Genomic DNA, 20,954 nt, shown 5'->3' with positions numbered 1-20,954 from the left:
CGCGGTGCTCGGGGGCCGCTCCGTGCCCTCAGCGCGGGCGGTGCCGCTCCCCCAGCCGCCGCCAGAGAGCGCTCCCGCGGCCGCCCGCCTCTTCCTGCCCGGGCGGGAGTGGGAGGGGCTCCCGGCGGCCCCCGCGATTGGCGACTACATCTCCCGGTTGGCACCGCGCCCCAAACGGCCGCCGGGCGCACGTGACCACCGGGCAGCCACTCGCGTGCGGGCCGGGGCCTTTACCCGCCCCCGCCCCGCCCCGCGGCGCGTCCGCGATCCGAGCGCTCTAAGATGGCGGCGGTGGAGCCGGTGAGTGCCGCGTTCTCTTCTCCCGCCCGCCTTTCCCTTGCCTTCCTCCCGCCGCATCCTTATCCTCGTCCTCCTCGTCGAGGCGCCGCTCCGCCGGCCGCGACGGGCGAGGGCGCGGCGGGCGCCCGGACGGGCGGGCGGGAGGCGGCTGGCCGGGGAGGCCGGCGAGGAGCGCACGCTCGCAGGGGCCGGGGCGGGGGAGGGGGCGGCGGGCGCCGTGGCTGTGCCGGCACCGCCGCCCGGGCACGCGGGGCACGGCCGCGGCTCCCGTAGGGCCCGGCGGCAGCGGGACCCGTGGTCCGGCGGCGCCCATTGTGTGGCGCCCCGCCCGCGGTGCCGGCGGCCGCCCGGCCTGCCCGGCGCATGTGGCGCGGTGGGGGTGGCCATGTTGGTTCCCGCCGCCGCGGCGAGCCGGGCAGCGAGGGGCGGCTCCTCCGGCAGCGGGGAAGGGCCGCGTTCCCCGCACGCAGGGCCGGAGAGGCACCGCGGTGAGGGAGCGCGGGGTCCGTAAGTCACAGGTGCGGTGCTGGGGTAGCCGCGACAACAGCGTGGCTGCTGAGACTCGGCAGACGAAATCGTCTTTTTCAGGTTGTGTCATCTTCTATTCGAGGGGTTTTTTTTTAGACCTTTCATGGTAATTAAGTACTTCTTTTTTTTTTCCAGGTCGTAAGTTATGTTCATGGTATCATGCTCGGTTTTACAAACGTAGCCCCAGCCTGCACTTCCATAATGAGCTGGAGCAGCTGGAAGTGATCCAAGTACAGTTGTTATTCTAATCCCACATGATTGTGTATCATGAGGAGAGGACAGCAGAAGACTCTGTGTTAGGGTTTCAAGCAAACAGAGTTAAGGAGGGCTGGTCTCTTGCTGCAGCGTTTACCAGCTGTGAATGAATAGCCAGTGTGTTTTTTGGGGAGACTTTGTAACATTTAGACAAAGTGGAAAAAGTTTGAAAATCAGTGGTTTTAAATAAAGATTAATTTTTCTGTTTTGCATAAAGGACACTGATTTTTCTCTTAATGGCTTTCCTCTCTGAACCAAACCCTGTATTTTTACCTATGAGGAAGAGATTGAAGTGGGTCAGCATTTGTAAATTGCTTGGCAGCAGTTCTGTACAAGGAGGGTGTTACTTATTAAGAGTGCCAGACAGACCACCAGCAGCACCCTTCCCATGTTCTTCAGACAGAGTGTTAAACACCTGCTTTCACATCCAAATGCCAGCCTTCAAGTTGTTGCCCACATATCTGAGGATGAGGGCTTTCCGTTAGCGCAGTGCTTTGTGGTGACTGTGGAGCTTAGTAGGTATTGTGATAAATAATTTGTAATACTCACAGCCTACAGAAATTGAGATTACTGTAAAGGTCTGGGCCTTGTGGCTTTCTTTGCTGTGCTGCTGGCACAAAAACTATCTTTGCACCATTTCCTCCATTGTTCATCAGTGTTAAGCTGCACACTGAGGTAGATCCGGGCCTAATGGAGCTGAAAGTGAACAACTGTTTTTGCCATGCTGTGTCCCAGCAGGGTCGGTTTTCCAGATCCAGTTTCCCACGAGCTGTTGTGCTGAGCCAGTGAAGGTGGAAGATGGGGCAACACTCTCAACAGTTTAAGTAATTAATGCAGTTGTTGAATGTTCTGCTATAGCTGCAGTATACTTGCATTCAGGAGTCAGCTACCACCTATGCTTCTTTATTTCAAATTGAAGTAAATAGTAAAGTCTTTGTTTACTGTCCTTGTAGGTGACTCACTTCTTCTACCTAAGCCTAAAGTTAGACTTGTGTAGTGAGTGAGGTCAGAGGTGCACAGTGTTGCAGGAATACTACGTGCTTTGCAGCTGAACAATTTAATTGCATGTGTGGTTAGGGATTACCCCTTGATCATAGGGAGGCCTTTCTGTTGCTCACCTGCACAGTCTGGACCTGGGTTTGTAGACATGTCATCTGTCATGCTTTCCTGGTGGGATAATGTGTCATGGGAAATGAAAATACAACAGAGTATGGGTTGATTTTGGTTTTTTTTTAATACAGGCTTCTACTAAAATCAGTGATGTTTCTAGTACTATCATGGTTTCAAAAGTAGCATTTAAAGTCTTGTTAAGAGGCTTGAAAAATATTTCAGACTGTTCACAAATACGGAAACTTGAGTTTAGAGTTTTGTACAGAGTCCCATGGAAGCTGCTAAGAAAAGCAAGATTATTTTAAGTAAGTACAAACCAATTGCACAGTGGTTTGCTTCTTCACTGTAGGGAAGACTTAAGCCTTCGCAACACTGACAGGTTAAAACTCTCAGTTTTTCTTGTGATGTCTAGGTTTTTCTCTTAGAATTATTCTAGATTAATTTTTAGAATATGCAGAAGTGTTACCTGTTAGCATGCTCATACAGCCTTTGAGGATTAAATGTGATCAGAAGACACCATGCAAAAGTCCATAAAGTCAACAACAAAACCAGTAGTAATGTTTTAGTAAACATAGTTTACCAAAGGTGACCTTAAAATGTAGCTGCACAAAGCCTGTAACTTCTAGGTGCACATGAATCTGATCCCTCATTTTGCAAATTGGAAGTGGGCATCATGGTTCTTTTCTATTTTTGCTTAATGGCAGTTATTGTTATAAATACAGTTCTTGTAAATTTAACTCTGTTTTTTTTAGGATACAGCAGTGACATTTCATTTATCTGTACTTGAAAAGTGCTTAAGAGGGTAATTATACATATTTAAATCATACAAATTTAAACTTTATTTAAATGAAACTGTTATCTCAAGGGGTTACTAACATAGTGGTGTAGGGCCTTAAAATTCTGGAAAGTTCATAATAGCTCCTAAAATTCAAGGTAGGCTGAAGTGTATTTCTTTTGTATTATTTGCAGAAAGTTAGCATGTAGTTTAGACTTGCTTTTGTTGCTGGGTATATTTTGTTGCTGCTGTAATAGTCAATGACTTGCTCTGTCTGAAGTCAATACAGCATTGAAGTGCAGTATTGTGACCACAGTTGCTTGCTCATTGCATTTTTCTGAAATGATACAGGAAAGATGTATCTTTCATGCTGTTTAATGATTGAGAATATATATCATGAGCTCTTGAATTGTAAATTACATTTCCAAGTGAGTATGGAGCTCACTCTAAGAGGAGTATATTGGACATCTTGTCAATTTTTTGAGATAAACACTTCTCTGAAAGCAATTTTGAATAGTTACATTTCACACAGCATATAAAATACCAAGTTTATTTCAAAGTAATGCATAAAAATAGCATATGAAATCAAGTTGTTTCATTTACTGATACTACCTGCAGGTGTGGAGGTACATGGGACACTTCTTGATGAGAAAATATGCCCCTTTTGGCAGCTTTGTAAAGATCAGTCTGAATTTTGAGGGGATAGAGTGGAGAATTAAATAAGGGATGTTGGTAGAGTGCCTGCATTGTGAAAGAGAAATGTGGACTTTAAATGTGAATTAATGTGACTTCGTCAAATAAATTTCTTTCACTTCTGAAATATTCTATAGTCAAGGTTAAACTTGAGTTTAGAAGCTGTTTATTAGCTTGCAGTTGTCCTCATTTTTTGATGTTTTAAACCTGTTCCTCTATAAGACATTCATGTTAGGAAAGTGTAAGTATGTGATGTACAGATGTTAGTGAGCTGTACAACACGAGTGTGTTGTTAGCTGCCTGTAAGTGCCAGTTGTCCTGGATTCTGTATAGTGGATGTAAAGCAGAAAAGTTTTAGCTGTTTAAAAGTCTTTTTTTTTTCCCTGAATGTTCAGAGCAGTTGAGTGATCTTTTATAGAAGTCTGTTTTTCTTGTGCTTTGTGCTGCTTATCAAATAACTTATATGTATGACATCCTTTGCAGTCACTGGGCATACCACTAGTACTTGTTTGAAGAGTGATCTCTTGACCATTCATACATTCTTAAATTGTTTTATCTTCCTTTCTGAAGATTGAATGTGTCTTGTTTTCAGCTAATATAAAATTGTATGCTTTGTTGAACCAGGGGCTCAGTATGCTTGCAAAACGTGGAGGTCTTTTATGTCAGAGTGTTTGGGGAGACTAGAGGCTTTTTGTTCTTTGAATCATCTAAACTGTCCTCCCCGGCAGTTTTGGGAAGTTTTCTTGTCCAAGTGCTTTAGAACTGACAGAATGTTAGATATGAAAACTCATGCCATGGGTAGATTTTGTGTTCTGGTAGAAAGGCAGCAGCAGAGTGCAAACTGGCATGAGAGGTGTTAGCACAAGGGCAACTTGCCTAGGCAGCTACAAAACCCACAAAGATACTGAAGTAATTTGATATTTCTTGTAAACTATTTGCTAATGCTGGTTAGAAGTTTGTGAGTTAAATGGTGAAAATCTGATGGGTATTTTCAAGTGTATATAATCAATTTTTCAGACGTCAGGAGGGCTATAAATAGTCTTTGTATCTTAGTCTGAGGTGATATTTCCTAGAAAACCTTTGACCATGGAGGAAGTGTACGTATGACTTTTTTACTTAGACTCTTGTTCCTGTCCTCCTTTACGTGTGTTGTACTTCTGTTGTGATTTGAGGAGATGTCACTCAGTTAAAATCAGGTTCCATGTTTGTGTTCAAATAGTGGTTGCCTTTCTAAAAGTCTGTGGTGTTCTAAATAATGTTGAATGCAGTTAGGCTAGTTACTCTATTAGGCCTTGCTGTCTCACAAGTAGAAATATTTTCATTGTCATGGTGTCTGGAAATCTACTTCACACTGTTAAGTTGGTAACAGGTGACCTTTAGTACCTCTCTTACCAGTTGCTATTACATGTACTACATATGATTTTTACCACTGTACATTCATTCCTCAGAGTTGTGTGTCAAATCATCACTTGGTTTGTTTTCTTACAGGATATAATCCATGCTTGTGGGTGGGCTTTAATTTGTTGTTGTTGTTGTTCAGAATGTTTTGAAATAAATAGCACTTGAATTTTGTGCTTTGGAAGTTATCCTAGCTGTAGTGTAGTAGCAGTTACCCACAAGAAGTGTAAGGACCAGCAGATAGTTGAAATTGTTTTTCCCAAGACATCAGGTAACTGGGGCATGCAGTTTTCTTCTGTTGGAAACCCTAAACAAGAAGGTGTAAAAACTCTGGAATGTAACTAACTTTGGTTTAATGCAAGAAGACTTGGAAAGCCTCTTCCACTAATTAATTCTCTTAGCCTTCACCAAGAGTGCATAATAGTGCTAGGTTATGTCCTTTAGGGCAGTAATTGTTGCACTCCAGCTGGACTTGATAAACAACTTCTGTAGACAACTGACGACATGAATGTGGTCTGGGCAGCATCTGAAAACACTTGGTAAAACCTAGTCAAGCTGCTGGTTCTCCTCAATAGACAAACCTGCTGAAGCAGTTTTTACTGTAAATGCTCTTTGTTTCCTGTCCCAGTGACATGCACACCTTCCTTTGATATGTTGGTCATTATGTGCTGTGGAGAAAGAGTAAATAACACCAATTAAATCTGCAAGTGTCAGAATCCAAGTAATTGCGGATTAACAGAGTCATTAAATGCTGAGAAGGCAAATGTTTCCTGGACTTCTGCAAGCTGATTCCTACATCAAAAACCATGTGGGTAGTGAATAAAGGTCACTTAATTATGTGCTGTCTTGTGTGTGAGAAGTGGGATTGGCCATATGAAGCTTTCCAGTTAATCTGGTAATACTACCCTATTTTATTACTTATATTTTAAAAGCAGCAAACTCAGTGGTTACTTAGTGTAAAGTCAATTTTAGGTTAAACAATACATTAACTATGAGCAATAGTAAAGTATTATGAAGGATTTTGAATAAATCAGTCCAGAAACTACTAGTGGAGTCAGTAACTTTGGTTAATAGTGTTGCAATTACAGGGTTTCAAGCTGTGAATTGCTAAAATGTGGACAGTAACATTAATTCATGTGGTATTTATAGAATAGAATTCTATGCAATTTCTTGTAGAATTTCTTGGATTCTAGGGCTTTAAATACTAATTAATGTACTTATATACTTTCTATTTGACTAATAATGAAAAGTGCTTTGGTATACAAACATTTCATTTTGGTTGTCAGAATAGTGAGATAAATGTAAGATGAAATAAGAGCTGATAATGATTAACCAGCCAAAAATTAAAATGGTTCTTTTTCTGTTTTCCTTGATGGCTGTGGGAAATAGTAGGAAGTGAAAATAAGCTGCTTTTGGGCTTCTTTCTGAGACCAGCCAGAAAACTGGTTTTTAATAGTAAGCTCTGCTTCCACCTTTATACCTAGTTTGTAGACCTGTAGCTATCCTTGATGGAGCAGCCTGGTGGTGGAAAAAAAGAAGTTTGTTCTGGCTGGTGTAGTTTTTGAGGGAGGTGGCACAGTCTTGGCTCAAGGTCGTAGTTAGCTGGGCCTTGGAGTTGAGCTGTCATGTTCTATTTTGGACAGAAGCTTGAAATAATGGCTAATATGAGTTTTGTGAACGTCATGTAGCTTTCAGAATATCTAAAGGGACTTGATATTGTGGTGGCTTAAGTACTATGCTTGTGTTGAGTCAGATGTCTTCTATTTTTCCAAAAATAGAATTTCATGTAGTTGTGTGAAGGATGACCATCAGTGTACTGAGCAGACATTCAGGCTCATGGCATTTTTCTGTCTGGATGTGCTACCTTAATCCTTTCTAATGTTGTCTTTTGTTAGAAGTTATGAAACAGTTTAGCCCTGCATGTGCTCAGTGGCTTTGTATTGATTCTTCCATTTTATGTAGTTGTGATACTTCTGGAAGAATGACCAGGGAGACTTTGGGATTAGCTCTTTGTATGTTGAAAGCTAATTGCTGAGCAAACATGAGATTCTCAACTGAAATTATTTTTGGAAGATACCTGCATTGAGCAAGAGTGAGTCTGTTTGATGTCAAAATTCCTAGTGTAATAGCATTTGTAAATCAGTTGTGACTATTATATGTCACAACTGCAGAGTATTGTGACTGAAAGCAAGCTTTACCACAAAACCTAGTGCTATTCCAGAATATTAGCAAAATTTTTGTTGTAGGGTTACTGTTTTTGCCCAAGTAACTTCTCTGAATTTTCTAGTTAGAGACCCCTGAAGGGGCCACACTTAAATTTTAGCCGTCTATACTTGTTTCTTTGTAATATAATACAGATGATAATGTGAAGGAGGAAGTATTAAAGTGCTTCCTTGGTGAATTCTAAAGCTTTTGTGCACTGTCTGTCTTGAATTGTTCAGTGGGATGGTTTTGTGTGATTAAGGATGAATGATACCAAAAATAAGTGGGGGTAACACTAGAAATTCTATTCTAGCTAGAATTTGAGGAATTTACTATGTTTTTTGAAGGCTGCTTAGCTTTTTATAGTATTACGCTGGAGGAGATGTGACAGGTTGTTCAACACTGTGCTTCTGTGGGTTTGTTAGTGATGATCCCTTTGGGGAATCCTCAGAAAGCATTTCGTTTTATTAAGAGGAAGGGAATTTTGCTGTTGCACTGTGTAAACCAAAGCTCTGGCCAAGTGCTCCTGTTAGGTCTTGGCATTTCAGTCCCTTCACTGTAAATGCTGGTGCATGTGAGTGTTCTGACATGTAAGGAGGGTTTTCCTAGGTGGGCTGTTAAACTGAAGTGTACATTATTTTCAACAATAAAGGAGTAACTTCCCTGATGTAAAACATAGTATCATGCTTAATAATGCTAAATATATTGATAATGAAAAGAAAATTAAAGATCTGTCTGTTAAGACAGATCTTTATGTGTTACCAGAAGAGTTTGCCAGCTGGGTCTGTGAAGATTAAACAGTGCTATCACTTAAATCCATTCCACTTTTCAGCAGCTTTGGTATGATGGTAAACTTATGTGGAAGCCTGGAGTAAACTATTCCATTAATTAAATTCCTTAACATTTCTTAATTCACACCTATGTTAAATTGTTCTTTGTTTAGAACCATAGCATTAAAATTAATGTTTAAGTACTAATTTTATATTGCCACATTTGGAAATGTCTAGAGTCTTTGGGTCTGCTGTAGTTAGCTTTTATTTATATTACTGAAATACCTTTTATTCTATGGGGTCAGCTGTATAGGCATTTTTGTGTTAGCTGTAGGGAAGTTACAGTCCTCATTCCATGTTTCTGTAATATTCTAGCATGGATTGCAGATTAGGGAGAGATGGTGGTAACTGGCAGGGACACTTGGCCTCACAATAAAGCTTTGTATTCTGTGGTGTGAAGGAATGGCATCAGAATTTCAAACCTGACACAGTGGCTTCTCCAACTGAATGACAAGCCTGAGGGGGTTTGTGTGCAAAGAGAATATATTTTACTACTTTGTGTTAAAGTCTATTTACCATTTCTAGAGCTGTCTCTAGAAGGTTGAAAAAATAACCCTTGAAATCAATCTAATACATACTGAACCAGTAAGTACATTTATTTCAGTTGGAAATTTGAGAACTGATGCATGTTCAAATTCTGCTGTGTGGTTCGTGATTATGCTGCAAATACAAAGATAACTACGCACTGGCTTCTAGCTGCTTGCAGTAGCTGATTCTAGATGTGAGAATTGTAGTTTTATCTTCTACATGTATTAATAGATTTTTTTTTTTCTAAATAACAGGGCCTGTACACCTGTTTCAAATGATGCTCTATGAGAAGCTGAATAAAAATAGTTTTCCTTCTGAAATTACTGCTCTGTGAATTTATTTTAGATGTGCATCTTCTAGATAATGTATATTTCTGAAATAGCACTCAAAACTATTACAAAATTAGACAAGTATGTATAGTAAACCATTTTGGAAACAAATTACATAGGAAGCAAATCACTGAACAGCAGAATGCGAATTCCTGCAGTTAGTGTTCATTGTAGGACCTGTTCATATGTTGAAGAATAAAGGGATACAAATTGTGCTTCCATGATGTGATCTGGGCCCGCAATCAAGATAAATTATAGGAACTCTTAGCTTCACCCTTCCTAAAGCTACTTCAAAGAACTAAATTACTTCAATAAAAATTGAGAAGGAATGTATTAATAACGCCTTTCTTCAAACAGGAAACCACTCCCAACCCCCAACCTGCAGAAGAGGAGAAAACTGAGCCAGCACCTAGTCAGGAGGTTGCCAGCCCTGAACAGTATATTAAACATCCACTACAAAACAGGTAAATAGTACAGAAGTGTGATTAGTTTTGCCAGGGACAGAAAAATGCCTGTGGCTTTGTAGGTCTTGTTGACCTTACATTCTCTAGCAGTATTTTGAGAGTTCTCAGGTTTTCTTGAAGATTTTTGCAGTGAGATTTCAGAGTAAGGAGAATCTGATCCAGATGTTAGTATTCAGAGTTTTTTCAGTGCAGTTACAGAAGCTGAAAATCTTTGCAAGTTTTAAAAATGCAGCCAGGTGCTTGGAAAGAGCATGGCTTTGCTTTTAGTTGGAGGCAAAGTAGAACTTTCGTTGCTTTTATCTGGTGTATTTTAAGAGGCTGGCACTGAGGTGAAGCTGCTGCCCAGCAGACCTGGAAAACCTTGCATTCTGTCTGCCTTGTACTTGGGTAAATTAAGGTGCCAGTGGTAAAAACTTGTAGTTAAAATTATAGTTAAAAGTTAGTGAAAAATACAAGCCCTCTTACAGCTTCAAAAAGACCAGCTAGGCAGTAATTTTCTCCAAGTGAACTAAAGAGTTGCTGTGGAATACTCTGTAGTTAGTGTTGGCAGGTACCTTTTACCAAGTGATACCTTACTCTTCTGCTAAGTTTTGAGCAAGTGTGGAAAACCATGCTTCCCTGGAGTGCTGTGCTGCATGTATCCCATTTTCCTTGTCTTTCAGCTTCCATCCTTCTTCTCTTTCCTCTAAACACGTTGATTAAATTGGTGCCGACACTTCTTTACGAGTGGCAGTGAGGCTATTACTGGAAAGGAGTAAACTTCTGAAACTAGCTTTGAAATGTCAGGAAGGGTCTCAAAACAACAGATTGACATCTAGTGACTTGAAGTTCTCTGCTGTGAGAAGATAAATTTACTCTAGTGCTAACCTGAGTTATTTCAACACTACTGAAATGATCAGAGTGGAAAAAAACCCCAGCTTGTTTGATTAAATGCCTCATTAGGTATCCTCTTCCAGCATTTTAAATTGTTGCAATGATGCTTTTTAGATTCAGAAAGAGCATCTTTGTGTGAAAGGTTCAATTTATGTTGATAATTGTACTCAGCAGAGATTTAGTCTCCTTTATATATGCCGATTTTAAAACTCAAAACAATCAATTTGTGGGGATTTGAGGTGGTTGCCATTAGTAAGTGTAATGCAGCTTCCCTTTTAAAATTTATGCTTTCCTAGTATGTGAGTGCTTGGGAAGCTTTCATGTCATACATAGCTTTGGAGTGATATAATTCGCTTATGTAACCTTTACAAGGAATTTACTGGCCAGGGAGCCCAGTTCGAACAGTTGGTGTTGTTTTAGATCATAATCAGTTGTTTGTGGTAGGGGATTGCAGTTTAGCAGTGACAGCAAGGAGAAACATCTGAGGTTTAGAGTCTTAAAAGAATTCCAAAGCTATTTAAAATATTTACCTAATGGATTGATAGTCTGCCACAATTCTTGTAATGGAAGCACAAACATTGTTGGTCTGTAAAAGAATTGATCATGTAGCTTATTGATGAAAACTGACCTCCATGCTGATAATAAGGTTTCTAATTAGTTTGGATATAATAATAGAAATAATTACATTTTTAATATACTTTAATTTCTAGATGTTTTTATTTTGTTTTCCTTTAGATGGGCACTCTGGTTTTTTAAAAATGACAAGAGCAAAACTTGGCAAGCAAATCTTCGTCTTATCTCAAAGTTCGATACTGTTGAAGATTTTTGGGCGTAAGTAAAGGTTTTTCAATCTGCACGATAATTCTGGAATTTGTTGGCAAAGCTTATATCCAAGTCAAGAAACCCTTAAAGTACTCCATTAACTGCAAAGTTTTTGGTGTGATCTGAAATACTTGCAAAATTGAAGGTGAAGTCTGTTAAAGAAAATGTAAATGGAGAAGTTCTTCATCCTTTAAATGCACATTGTCTTGCTGTAACACTGCAACACTGCTTATATTCATGTGTACACAATGAATATGTAGAACATTTAATTTGTGCAGTAGCTATCTCATAGTAACATGAATCTGTAAATTCTGGTGGCCAACTGATTGCCAGTTCCATGGCCCTACATTTTGCTTCTTGATTAAATTGACTGCTGGCTCATGACACATGTTCAAGACTGCCTGAATCTGGAGCATAGTACTTGAGATTCATGCAGATTAATGGTATCCTTGAAAAAAATTCATTAGAGGTTACAGAAGAAATGACCTTCATTCTAAGTTGAAGGTCTCTGAGAGTGGTTGGGCTCCAACAGCAATAAAAAGCCTTTGAAGGTGGGCCTGTGCTTTCCAAACGCTTGCTTCAATCAAGATTTTGCCTGCCATAATGCTGAAACATGGAGAAAATGCAAGTGCTGTGAAATTGAGAGTGGGAAAAAAAGCATTATACATATGATCTTAGATGTTTCATGCTACATTGAGTGGTAGGGTTCTTGTTTTTGTGGCATACTTTTTTGGATGTGATCACCAAGGGAGAGAGATGGGGTCTGAGTGTAATAATAGGACCCATCAGTGGCCCATTAGCACAGGGAGGAAAAATGCTTCAGCATTTACAGTGACTTTAGGGGTGCAGTTGTTAGAGGAGAACAGGATTCTGGGCTTGTAACCAGCTTTCCCATTCCTGCTGTGGGGGTGACTGCAAACTGCGGTTCAGTCAGCTGACCGTGGCGAGGTATGTGATGAGCAGCTGAAGTGTTTGAAGCTCACTATTAAACTTGGTTAAGGGTGAGTTTTTGAGCTTCTATAACCAAGATAGTCTTGGTAATTAAAAGAAGTGCTTAATCTAGATGTCTGCAGTGAAGGTATAAAATCAGCCACCAGCAGTTAAGTTACACCTCCTTTGTGCTTGGAGTGGGAAATAGGTGTGTTGTTCTGGGGAGAAAATATCTATGTTAAGATAAAAGAGGCAAACTGTTAAATTTGTAACTGGTGTTATAAATTCCTCTGCGTGATTTCTCATAGTTAGAACATCACAGTAATCAGTTTTCTTTTTGGTGCTGAGCTATGCCTGCATATTAGTTGATATTGGGTTACAGGTTGCTGCAATATGTGCTGCTTCTTTCTGAAGTCTGACCCTAACAGCACAGGGGTGAAAAAAGGCATCTGTCTCCTTGCTTGAGGAGGAGATGCTATGTACTGCTTTGATTGTTTTTCTAAATTGCATAGAATCTAAATTTAATTCTGAATAGATATTTTGTTGTCTATTATCTGTTCTTGCCTTTTGAGTCCTTAATTTGAATTATCAGGCCTACAGCATTCATACCTAGAGAACTGTATTAAATAGCAAGGTTGAATGTTTCTCCTAAAAAACAGCAGTGAGAGTAGCCCTAGAAATATAAACAATTATCCTTATTCCATGAATATATAGAAAACACACAGACACAGAAGCTGTTGCCATGAAAGCTCAGTGAGTTATGTTCCTAATAACTTTGAACTTTAGTTCTAAACCTTAGAACTAGGTTTAAAAGAAGCATTGTAAGTGAGTTTTTAATTAGTTGTGGGGTTCCTATACCATTCTGCTGCTTTAAGCCTAGAACATTTTAAAACTGATGCTTTTATAGTGTTGAAAAATACTTAAGAAATAGGATTGTTTCTGAAATAACTTTGTTGCTCTGTAATTTTTGGGCTTTTTTTGGTCATATGTCTTAAGTTCTTTAAGAATTTTGTACCTTAAAACAATGCTTAGTTTCTAATCCTGCTTTTTTCCCTCCCAATAGTTTATACAACCATATCCAGCTGTCTAGTAATTTAATGCCTGGTTGTGACTACTCGCTCTTTAAGGTAGGCTTGCTAACATTTTTTCTTTAGTTATTGATGTTGATGGATGGTTTCCTGACTAAGAAAGACACTGTCCAAATATTTCACTTAAGACACTTAGGAACATGGTTGGGAATGTCATAAAGGTGACATAAAGGTGTTAATTTTTTTGAGGACATCCCAAACATGTGCTGTCTGAAAATCAGGTTGTCACTACTTCTGAAATTGCAAGTACTTGCTTTAACATGACAGACAGTAGATTTTAATCCATGACTGTATTAGACTTTATTCTACATTGAGATGTTTGTGCAAACAATTAAGTGTAAATTTTTCTAATAAGAAATGTTTTCCAGCTGTCACATGATGTGAAATGAGTTCAAATGTCTGTGGGAGGCAGCAATGTTCTCCAGTATTTCTTAAGGGTACTACTAGCCAGATGCACAATGCTCCTATTCATTTTTACACTGCCAGTTAAATGCTGTATTACTTAAACATGGAATAGAAAAGTGCACCCAACATGGACACTTGGAACATGCTGAGGAAGTGTCCAGACTAGTGAATAGGAAATGCTGATGGGAAAGTGTACATGAAATCATGCCTCAGCTAGGGTGGTGATCTGAATTGGAGCTCTACGTTAAATCCTAACCTCTTGGTAGTGCTTCTATCATGCAGCTTCCTTTCTGGATTCTGATACCTAAATAGTCCCTGAAGTGCTGGTGCCTGGTTCCTCTGTGCTTGTAAAATGTAGCCACAGGCTGAAGCTCCTCAGCAGACTGTGTATGCTGTTTGTAGACTCAGCAGCTTTATGTAGTGAAGAGGTGATGCTGCTTGGGTTTGGGAAGGTAAAGGTGACTGAGAAACCTTACTAGAATTTTAAGAAGCTGTAGGCCCTTCAGAGAGTAGTGTATCTATGGATAATTCTTGTATTTTTTGCATGAATCCTAAATATACGTTTTAGGTACGTGTATCTGTTCTGTGTTTGCTTGTCATCAAGCAGTAATAATTATATAACTTTATGGAGCAGGTATAGAATTGCCAACTGTTTCAGGCTTCTGGGCAATCTCTTACTGCTGTCCTTCAGTTGTGACCTCTTAAGAGGGCCTCTTAAAGGTGATGAAGTAGTTTAAGATCCAGTGCCAGTGAGGGTGTTATATTTACAGTGAGATGACACCACTCCATCCTGCAGGTTGAACAGTTAGTTTCCAGCCACAAGTTCTGTAGTGCAGTTTTCTTAATGGACAGTTCTTAAAGAATTCTTCTGTCTAGACAATTACTTTTTGAGTGACTTTCTGAAGTGCAGCATAGCTGGTTGATACTGGAGTAGCAGCTAGCTGCTTTGCTGTATCAGCACATGCAGAATCATTTAATTCAGTGCAGGGCCACTGGTAAAATATGAATCTGATTCATCTTTGAAAGGGTATGTTGATTTTTTTTTTCTTTTTTTCCCCCCCCCTCTCTTTTCCCCTGGCAATGAAAATCCTCTTATTTTCACCTTATGTGTGAAGGAAGTTATTGAGAGAGACTGCCAAAGGTGTGTGTTTCAGTGAAATAATCTGTATGCCTAAGTGAAGGACTTGGCTGATCTTGCACTCAGTGCAAGACATAAAATAAGGACTCCAGATAAAATTAGCAGCTACATGCTGGTTTTGTGCAGGGCAAAGCAGGTGGTTGTCTTTGCCTGTTGCTTCAAGGTTTCTTTAATGTAATATGTAGCTAAGACTTTTGCCTGGGCTGTGATGTTTCTGTAGAACTAAAAATTCATTAGAGAGTGCACTTGTTAAGTTGTTTTGGAAGCTTGATGTTGGTGTGAGACAGTATTTCTGGACATTCTGGTGTGTATCTTAAACTATACATTTCTCTCTTAACTTGCTGTTTCAGTTATCACTGGCCTTTTGGTGGTTCTTTAGGGAAAATAGAGATGGAGTCTGACTTAACTTGTGGCCTTTCTTTGCAGGATGGGATTGAACCCATGTGGGAAGATGAAAAAAACAAGCGAGGAGGCCGATGGCTAATTACACTAAACAAGCAGCAGAGACGAAGTGACCTTGATCGCTTCTGGCTAGAGACAGTAAGCACTATGGGTTTACCAGCAGCTGCTGAAGAGTCTTGTGTTTGTGTGAAAAAATATTTAACTGGTTTGATCTTGGTGTGCTACACTAGGCTTCTAACTTACTGGTAGCAGAGTGTCCTGTAGGGTTTTATTGACAGGCTGTATTTGAAACATGTTTTTTTCAATAGTGATCCTTCATGTGGGTGTATTCTGCCTAATACTTTATTGTAACAGGCAGCAACAGGGAGAGTTCTGCAGGACAGATTAGGCTTTTCCCTTGTAGTGTACAGAACAGCTGTCAAATTACTGTGAAAATAATACATTGTCTTGAGTGCAGCTTGCTGATTCAACTGATAAAACAATTTGTTTTACAGATTCTTTTTAAAGAAGTGAATATTTTCAGGTTTTGGCTGTGTTGAACAAGGGAATTTCAGATTTATTTTTGTCTTTTTGTATTTATCTTAATGCTGGGATAGGCAATAATAGCACATTCATCCTGTATATACACCATAAAAATACTTTTTTTTTCCACTGCATTATCTCTTTGGAATAGAACTGAATGGTAAATATATTTCTAGAGATTGTGGATTGCAGTAAATGTGTTAAAGAAAAATGTGTTGTCTAGAAACTGACTCAGAATAGCCTGAGATGGTCTAGGGTGATGTAGAATTTAGGGGCATTGATTACAGACAGGACAGTGCACTGCAGTCTTGGCAAATCTCTCATCTTTTGTCCTTGTTTTTGTGAGAGGCAAGGAGCATTGCACCCCTTTGAAAAGGAGAAATGGCCTTGAGAATCAAAGCAGAGGTGTCCAAAATGTCAGAACGTTCAGGATCTTTGTAGTCACTGTAGTTGAGATTTGAAGAGAGCATTGTGAGCATCACAGTACCGGGCAGTGTGACTGCCTGTGAGCAAATTAACATCCTGCTGCCTGTTCTTGGCCTAATGCATGTGTGAGTCCTGACTCCTAATAGCCATGGCATATGGCTTGGAAACATGTAGATAGACTGTGTAAACTAAAGGCTAGAAGGCTCTGCTTTTTGCTTAGCAGAGAGCAATGGCACAGAGCCTAAATATTCAGGTGACTGTGATATGTGCCCTAAAACAACCCTGTCACTTCTAATTCCAGTAATTATATGCAACCAATTTTCTGCAATAGAAATCAAAGCTTTTATAACTCCCCTTTGGAACAAATTTTTATTATAATATAATGATCTTAACTGTAAACTCCTCATTTGAGGACGCTTTTTTCCCTGTTGTGCAACATTCATGAGAAATGTACCTGACTAGTGTTTATTGAGCATGGTATTCATCTTTGCTTGTAAGGGAACTAAGGCAGTTGGTCAATATTTTGCATGTTTGTGTGTGGTTTAATCTTAACCATATATGGCTTGAATTACTCAGTGTGTGCAGCCTGCAGTTGGGTGTAACACTGAAAGCCTGTCTAGTTATACCTGATTTATTCGTTGGCACGTTTTGTCCTTTTTGGGTTTCCTTGAGTAAGTCAGCCCTTGTGGGTCTCATGGGTACTGGAAGACCTGCTTTGTTTGACCTGCTTTTGCAAACATACTGAATTTCCAAATGTTACAAGTGATAGCAGAAAACTGATATAATAGCAGTGTACTTAATGTACTGTGGAGGCGAAGTAAACAAGTGTCCATTTGCAGATTCAGTGTGCAGAAAGATATTTTTATTTTAATTCAGCATAGTCTAGGCAAATCTGTCTCAACCACAAGAAACCATTAGTTTTGAGTATCTGGATTGCTCATTTTACAAGTTGCAAGCTGAAGATTTTTAAAGCACTTTCAGAGTTAGCACATGGCTGTGGCTGTGACCCAGCTGAGTCTGATGTTCCTGGCCTGTTCCACGCTTTGCTGTTAGAAACCTGTGAGGAGGAACCTTGTGTTACTTGTGCATGTGCACTTGTATTAAAACTGTTCAGGATCATTGATGCCCACTTTAGAGTTTATGGAAATGCTGAAGCTTCCTGTGTTGATAGGAAGTGACATTTCATTGGATAGCACTTTTCATCTGGCTGTGGTAAGATTTACCTCTGAATTGGTAGACTTCAGCACTGAAGTTAAACCTTATGTAGCTGATGATGTGCAAATAGTCCTTAACAGTTTCTTCCTAGAGAATGGATGGAGACACCAAAATTTCAGATTGGTCTACCTGTGTTAAGTGTACTGTAGAAAGAATAAAGTGCTTAAATTCTTCTCTTATTTTGGATGGGGTGGAAGGCAGCACTGTGTAAATGATCAGCTGTGTCAGAACTTGCAGCTGGTGGGAGAGGAGGAGGAATGGAAAGAATGGAAAATTTAGAATAGGAGGAAGATGCCCTACTAGAATTTACATTCACTTCAAGAAGACACTGCAGCAAATAGAAAATGATTGCTGTATGGCAAGTGGCTGTAGGCAGTAAAATGTATTCCTGAGTCCTTGTGTACACTGAGTGCTTGCCTACAGAACAGGATTCTGACTGAACTGCTTTCTCTTTCACAGCTGCTGTGCCTTATTGGGGAGTCATTCGATGACTACAGTGATGATGTGTGTGGTGCTGTTGTTAACGTTAGAACTAAGGGTGATAAAATAGCAATATGGACAACTGAATGTGAAAACAGGGATGCTGTTACGCATATAGGGTAAGTAATGGGATCGGTGCCTTGACTGTAACCATGCGTGTAAAGCGAATTAGCTTGATAAAGAAGGCATTTCAGGCAAGTGGAGCCTGTGCAGAGCTGTATCCCAGGGTTAAGTAACTGTGCCAAATTGTGTTAAATTCTTCATTTCTAAACTACATTGAAAGTAGTGCAGCAATACAGAGTAGTTACTAACACATGCCCATACACAAATCTTGGCAAAAATTCTCATTTCACAATGAGGCATTGTAGTTAACAACTGTAGGTAATGTGCAGTCTGTTCCAGCCTGCCAGTTTGTAAAGCTGGGTGCTCAGTAAGAGTAGAGCACTGATAAGATTTTTTTTTCCAGGAAAAGTGATGCTTACAGATCAGAGAGGAAGGGTGCTGCAAGTCTTAAGCACACAAGGATGTACTTAAATTTGAAAAGAAAAAGCTGCACAATGATGTGCTGTGAAACTCTACAGGTGTTTTCCTACCTTTTACCTCTGCTGAAGTACAGATAAAACAATGCTGAGATTCATGGGTTATTTGACCTGTGTAATAATAGTGTGCTGTAGTCTTCATTTTAGTAAGCAACAGTAGTTATCTCAGATTATCATGAGTCTGTGCTAAGGATAAGCATATTGTGCTCTACTGCTTAGCAAGTAATATTAATTACACAGTTACTATTTACACAATTACATAATTGCAATTACTAATTACACAAGTATTTATTGGATTCTGTAGTACTGATGCTTTGGAATAACTTGCTGTTAATTATCATTGTAGGCCACTTACCTTATGCAAACCAAAGAAAATATTTCTCTTCCTGGTGTAGTGCATCTGTCTTAAGCCAAACTTGAACTTACTAACTTTTTTCCTCTACCTGATGGTTCTTTTGACACATGCCTTATTTGGGCCTTTAAGAATCTGTGTCTGCCTTCTACTAACAATTTTATTACACAATCATGTTTTCAGGCTTAAATGGTGTTTAATAATGAACAAGCAAAACTATGGTATTCATCTTCTGCTACCAGAATGCTGCAGTAAACCTAGTAGGCATCACACAGCATTTTAGAATGGTATTAATCATTAACTAAGGAGTTGAGTCCTTTAAAGAGCTGTGAAAAAGTTAAGATTTTTTCAAACTGATACAAGGACCAAGGTAAGCTGTGATGACCACTGGCTCCCATATTACCCTAACTCCAGACAGGAGTAGCCATTAGTGACTTGGATCTCTGTGCCAAGGAACACGGTGTGTTTGTGTGTGTTTGTGCCTAAGGCAGGTACTGCTGCTTCTTTCTCTTAAGACACAAAATCCAAGCTGGTTTTTCTAAAAGCTGTTGTTGGGTAAGGTGACTGTGACTGGGTCTGTGGGGGTCTGCTTTCTACCAGTAGTTAAAAGAAAGACAGCAACTCTGTGCAACCGAGTGTGTGTGGTGATTAAAACTGACTGTTCTGGGGAATTGCTGTTTCTTTGGTTCAGGTGACTTTATCATCCTAGTAGCTCTGGAATCGTGAACCACGAGTTCTGTATAGCTGTTTTGTTTCTGTATGTGGAAATACAGCTTTCTGGTATTAATGATACATGAATGCAGTATAGAGTCCCTACATTTTGCATTTATTTAGACCTGTTAATTATTTTTTGCAAGAGCTTTGTCCTATTGTATGTGGTAAGTCATTTTACAAAACTGTTGGTGGGTTTTAGATGCAATACACTAGAAAAATCGTATTTCAAGTCCTTAGTTTATATCTGAGAAATTGTTTCTAAGTAGGCAACTCTTTGATGCTGTCCACAGATCTTAAAAGCAGGTGTCCTGATACTAACTCCTTCCTAAGGACTTTGCTTAAACTATTGTTCTATTTCTTTTCCTCTCCAGGAGAGTATACAAGGAAAGATTAGGACTTCCTCCAAAGATAGTGATTGGTTATCAGTCCCATGCAGACACAGCTACTAAGAGCGGCTCCACCACTAAAAATAGGTTTGTTGTTTAAGACGACACCTTCTGAGTATTCTTTCATAGGAGACTGCGTCAAGCAATCGAGATTGGGAGCTGAACCAAAGCCTCTTCAAAAGCAGAGTGGACTACATTTAAATTTGATTTCCATCTAAATGTTGCTAAGATTTGTGAGAAGTCTCATTCGCCTTTGTCTTGTACTTCTGTGTTCAATTTTTCTATTTTGGCCGAAGTAACCGTTACCAATCGGAATTTTAGTACACTTCACCCCCCAAATCCATAAGTGTGTTTCTGGCCCACTCTGTAATAGCTTGGTAGAAACATTACTATTGGAAAAAAAAAAATTGTTTATGCACAGTATTCAGAAAAGAAGTTGCATTTCTGTACCTGCAGGAAATTACTCTGTTTTACATTTGCATTGTATGCAGTAAGATTTTGCTGGTTTGGAAAAGAGTATGGTGCATACAGTTTTCTAGCAATTTTTTTATACAGCATCATCTTTGCTGTAACCTATGCTGATGGCTGCTAGATTAATTTATTTGTTTTCCCTCTTTGATAACATTAGTGATATTTTGATTTCAGTTGTTTTTGCTCATGTAACATTTGGTGAAGAATCTGGGAATATGACAAAGGTGGAATAAACATTAATTTTGTGCATTCTTTGGTAATTTTTTGGTTTTTTTGTAACATCAAAGCTTTGCTACAGACTTATGCATTTCAGTCAAATCAGTGATCTTTTTGTGTGATTTCCTGAACATAAATGTGGATTTTTTTTTTTAAATGTAACACCATAATTTACATTCCTTACTAGAAATAGTATGTCTGTTTTTGTATCTTATGCTGTATTTTAACACTTTGTATGACTTAGGTTATTTTGCTTTGGTTAAAATAGCTCAAGTAGAAAAGCGGTCCCATTCATACTAAGACAGTGTACAAAACTGTAAATAAAATGTGTACAGTGAATTGTCTTTTAGACAACTAGATTTGTCCTTTTATTTCTCCATCTATACAGCAAGTATTTGTACCTCTTGTGACAAGGCAGTCTCTACTGTGGCTTCTATTGTAGTGTCTTCCAAGAAAGATAAAGTCTGGAGCTATAGTCTGTTGAAACTTTTAATAAACCTATTAGATAGCACCCTAAATCAAAGTGAAATTATATCGATGTGGCTACTGTTCTTTCTTAGTTG

General features: G+C 39.4%; 1 protein-coding gene across 1 annotated transcript; it reads left to right on the top strand.

The window, feature by feature from the left end:
* The first annotated feature begins 226 nt into the window (after positions 1 to 226).
* On the top strand, positions 227 to 20,745 carry EIF4E (eukaryotic translation initiation factor 4E). Its single transcript, XM_069013134.1, has 7 exons — positions 227 to 300; positions 9,306 to 9,412; positions 11,021 to 11,116; positions 13,101 to 13,164; positions 15,095 to 15,208; positions 17,693 to 17,832; positions 19,690 to 20,745. Exons 1-7 carry the CDS (start codon positions 283 to 285, stop codon positions 19,802 to 19,804), a joined length of 654 nt encoding a protein of 217 aa, XP_068869235.1. The 5' UTR covers positions 227 to 282; the 3' UTR covers positions 19,805 to 20,745.
* Positions 20,746 to 20,954: the final 209 nt, after the last annotated feature.

Source organism: Aphelocoma coerulescens, chromosome 4 (genome assembly GCF_041296385.1).
Source record: "Aphelocoma coerulescens isolate FSJ_1873_10779 chromosome 4, UR_Acoe_1.0, whole genome shotgun sequence".
NCBI classification, from domain to species: Eukaryota; Metazoa; Chordata; class Aves; order Passeriformes; family Corvidae; genus Aphelocoma; species Aphelocoma coerulescens.
This window is presented reverse-complemented; position numbering and strand designations above follow the sequence as displayed.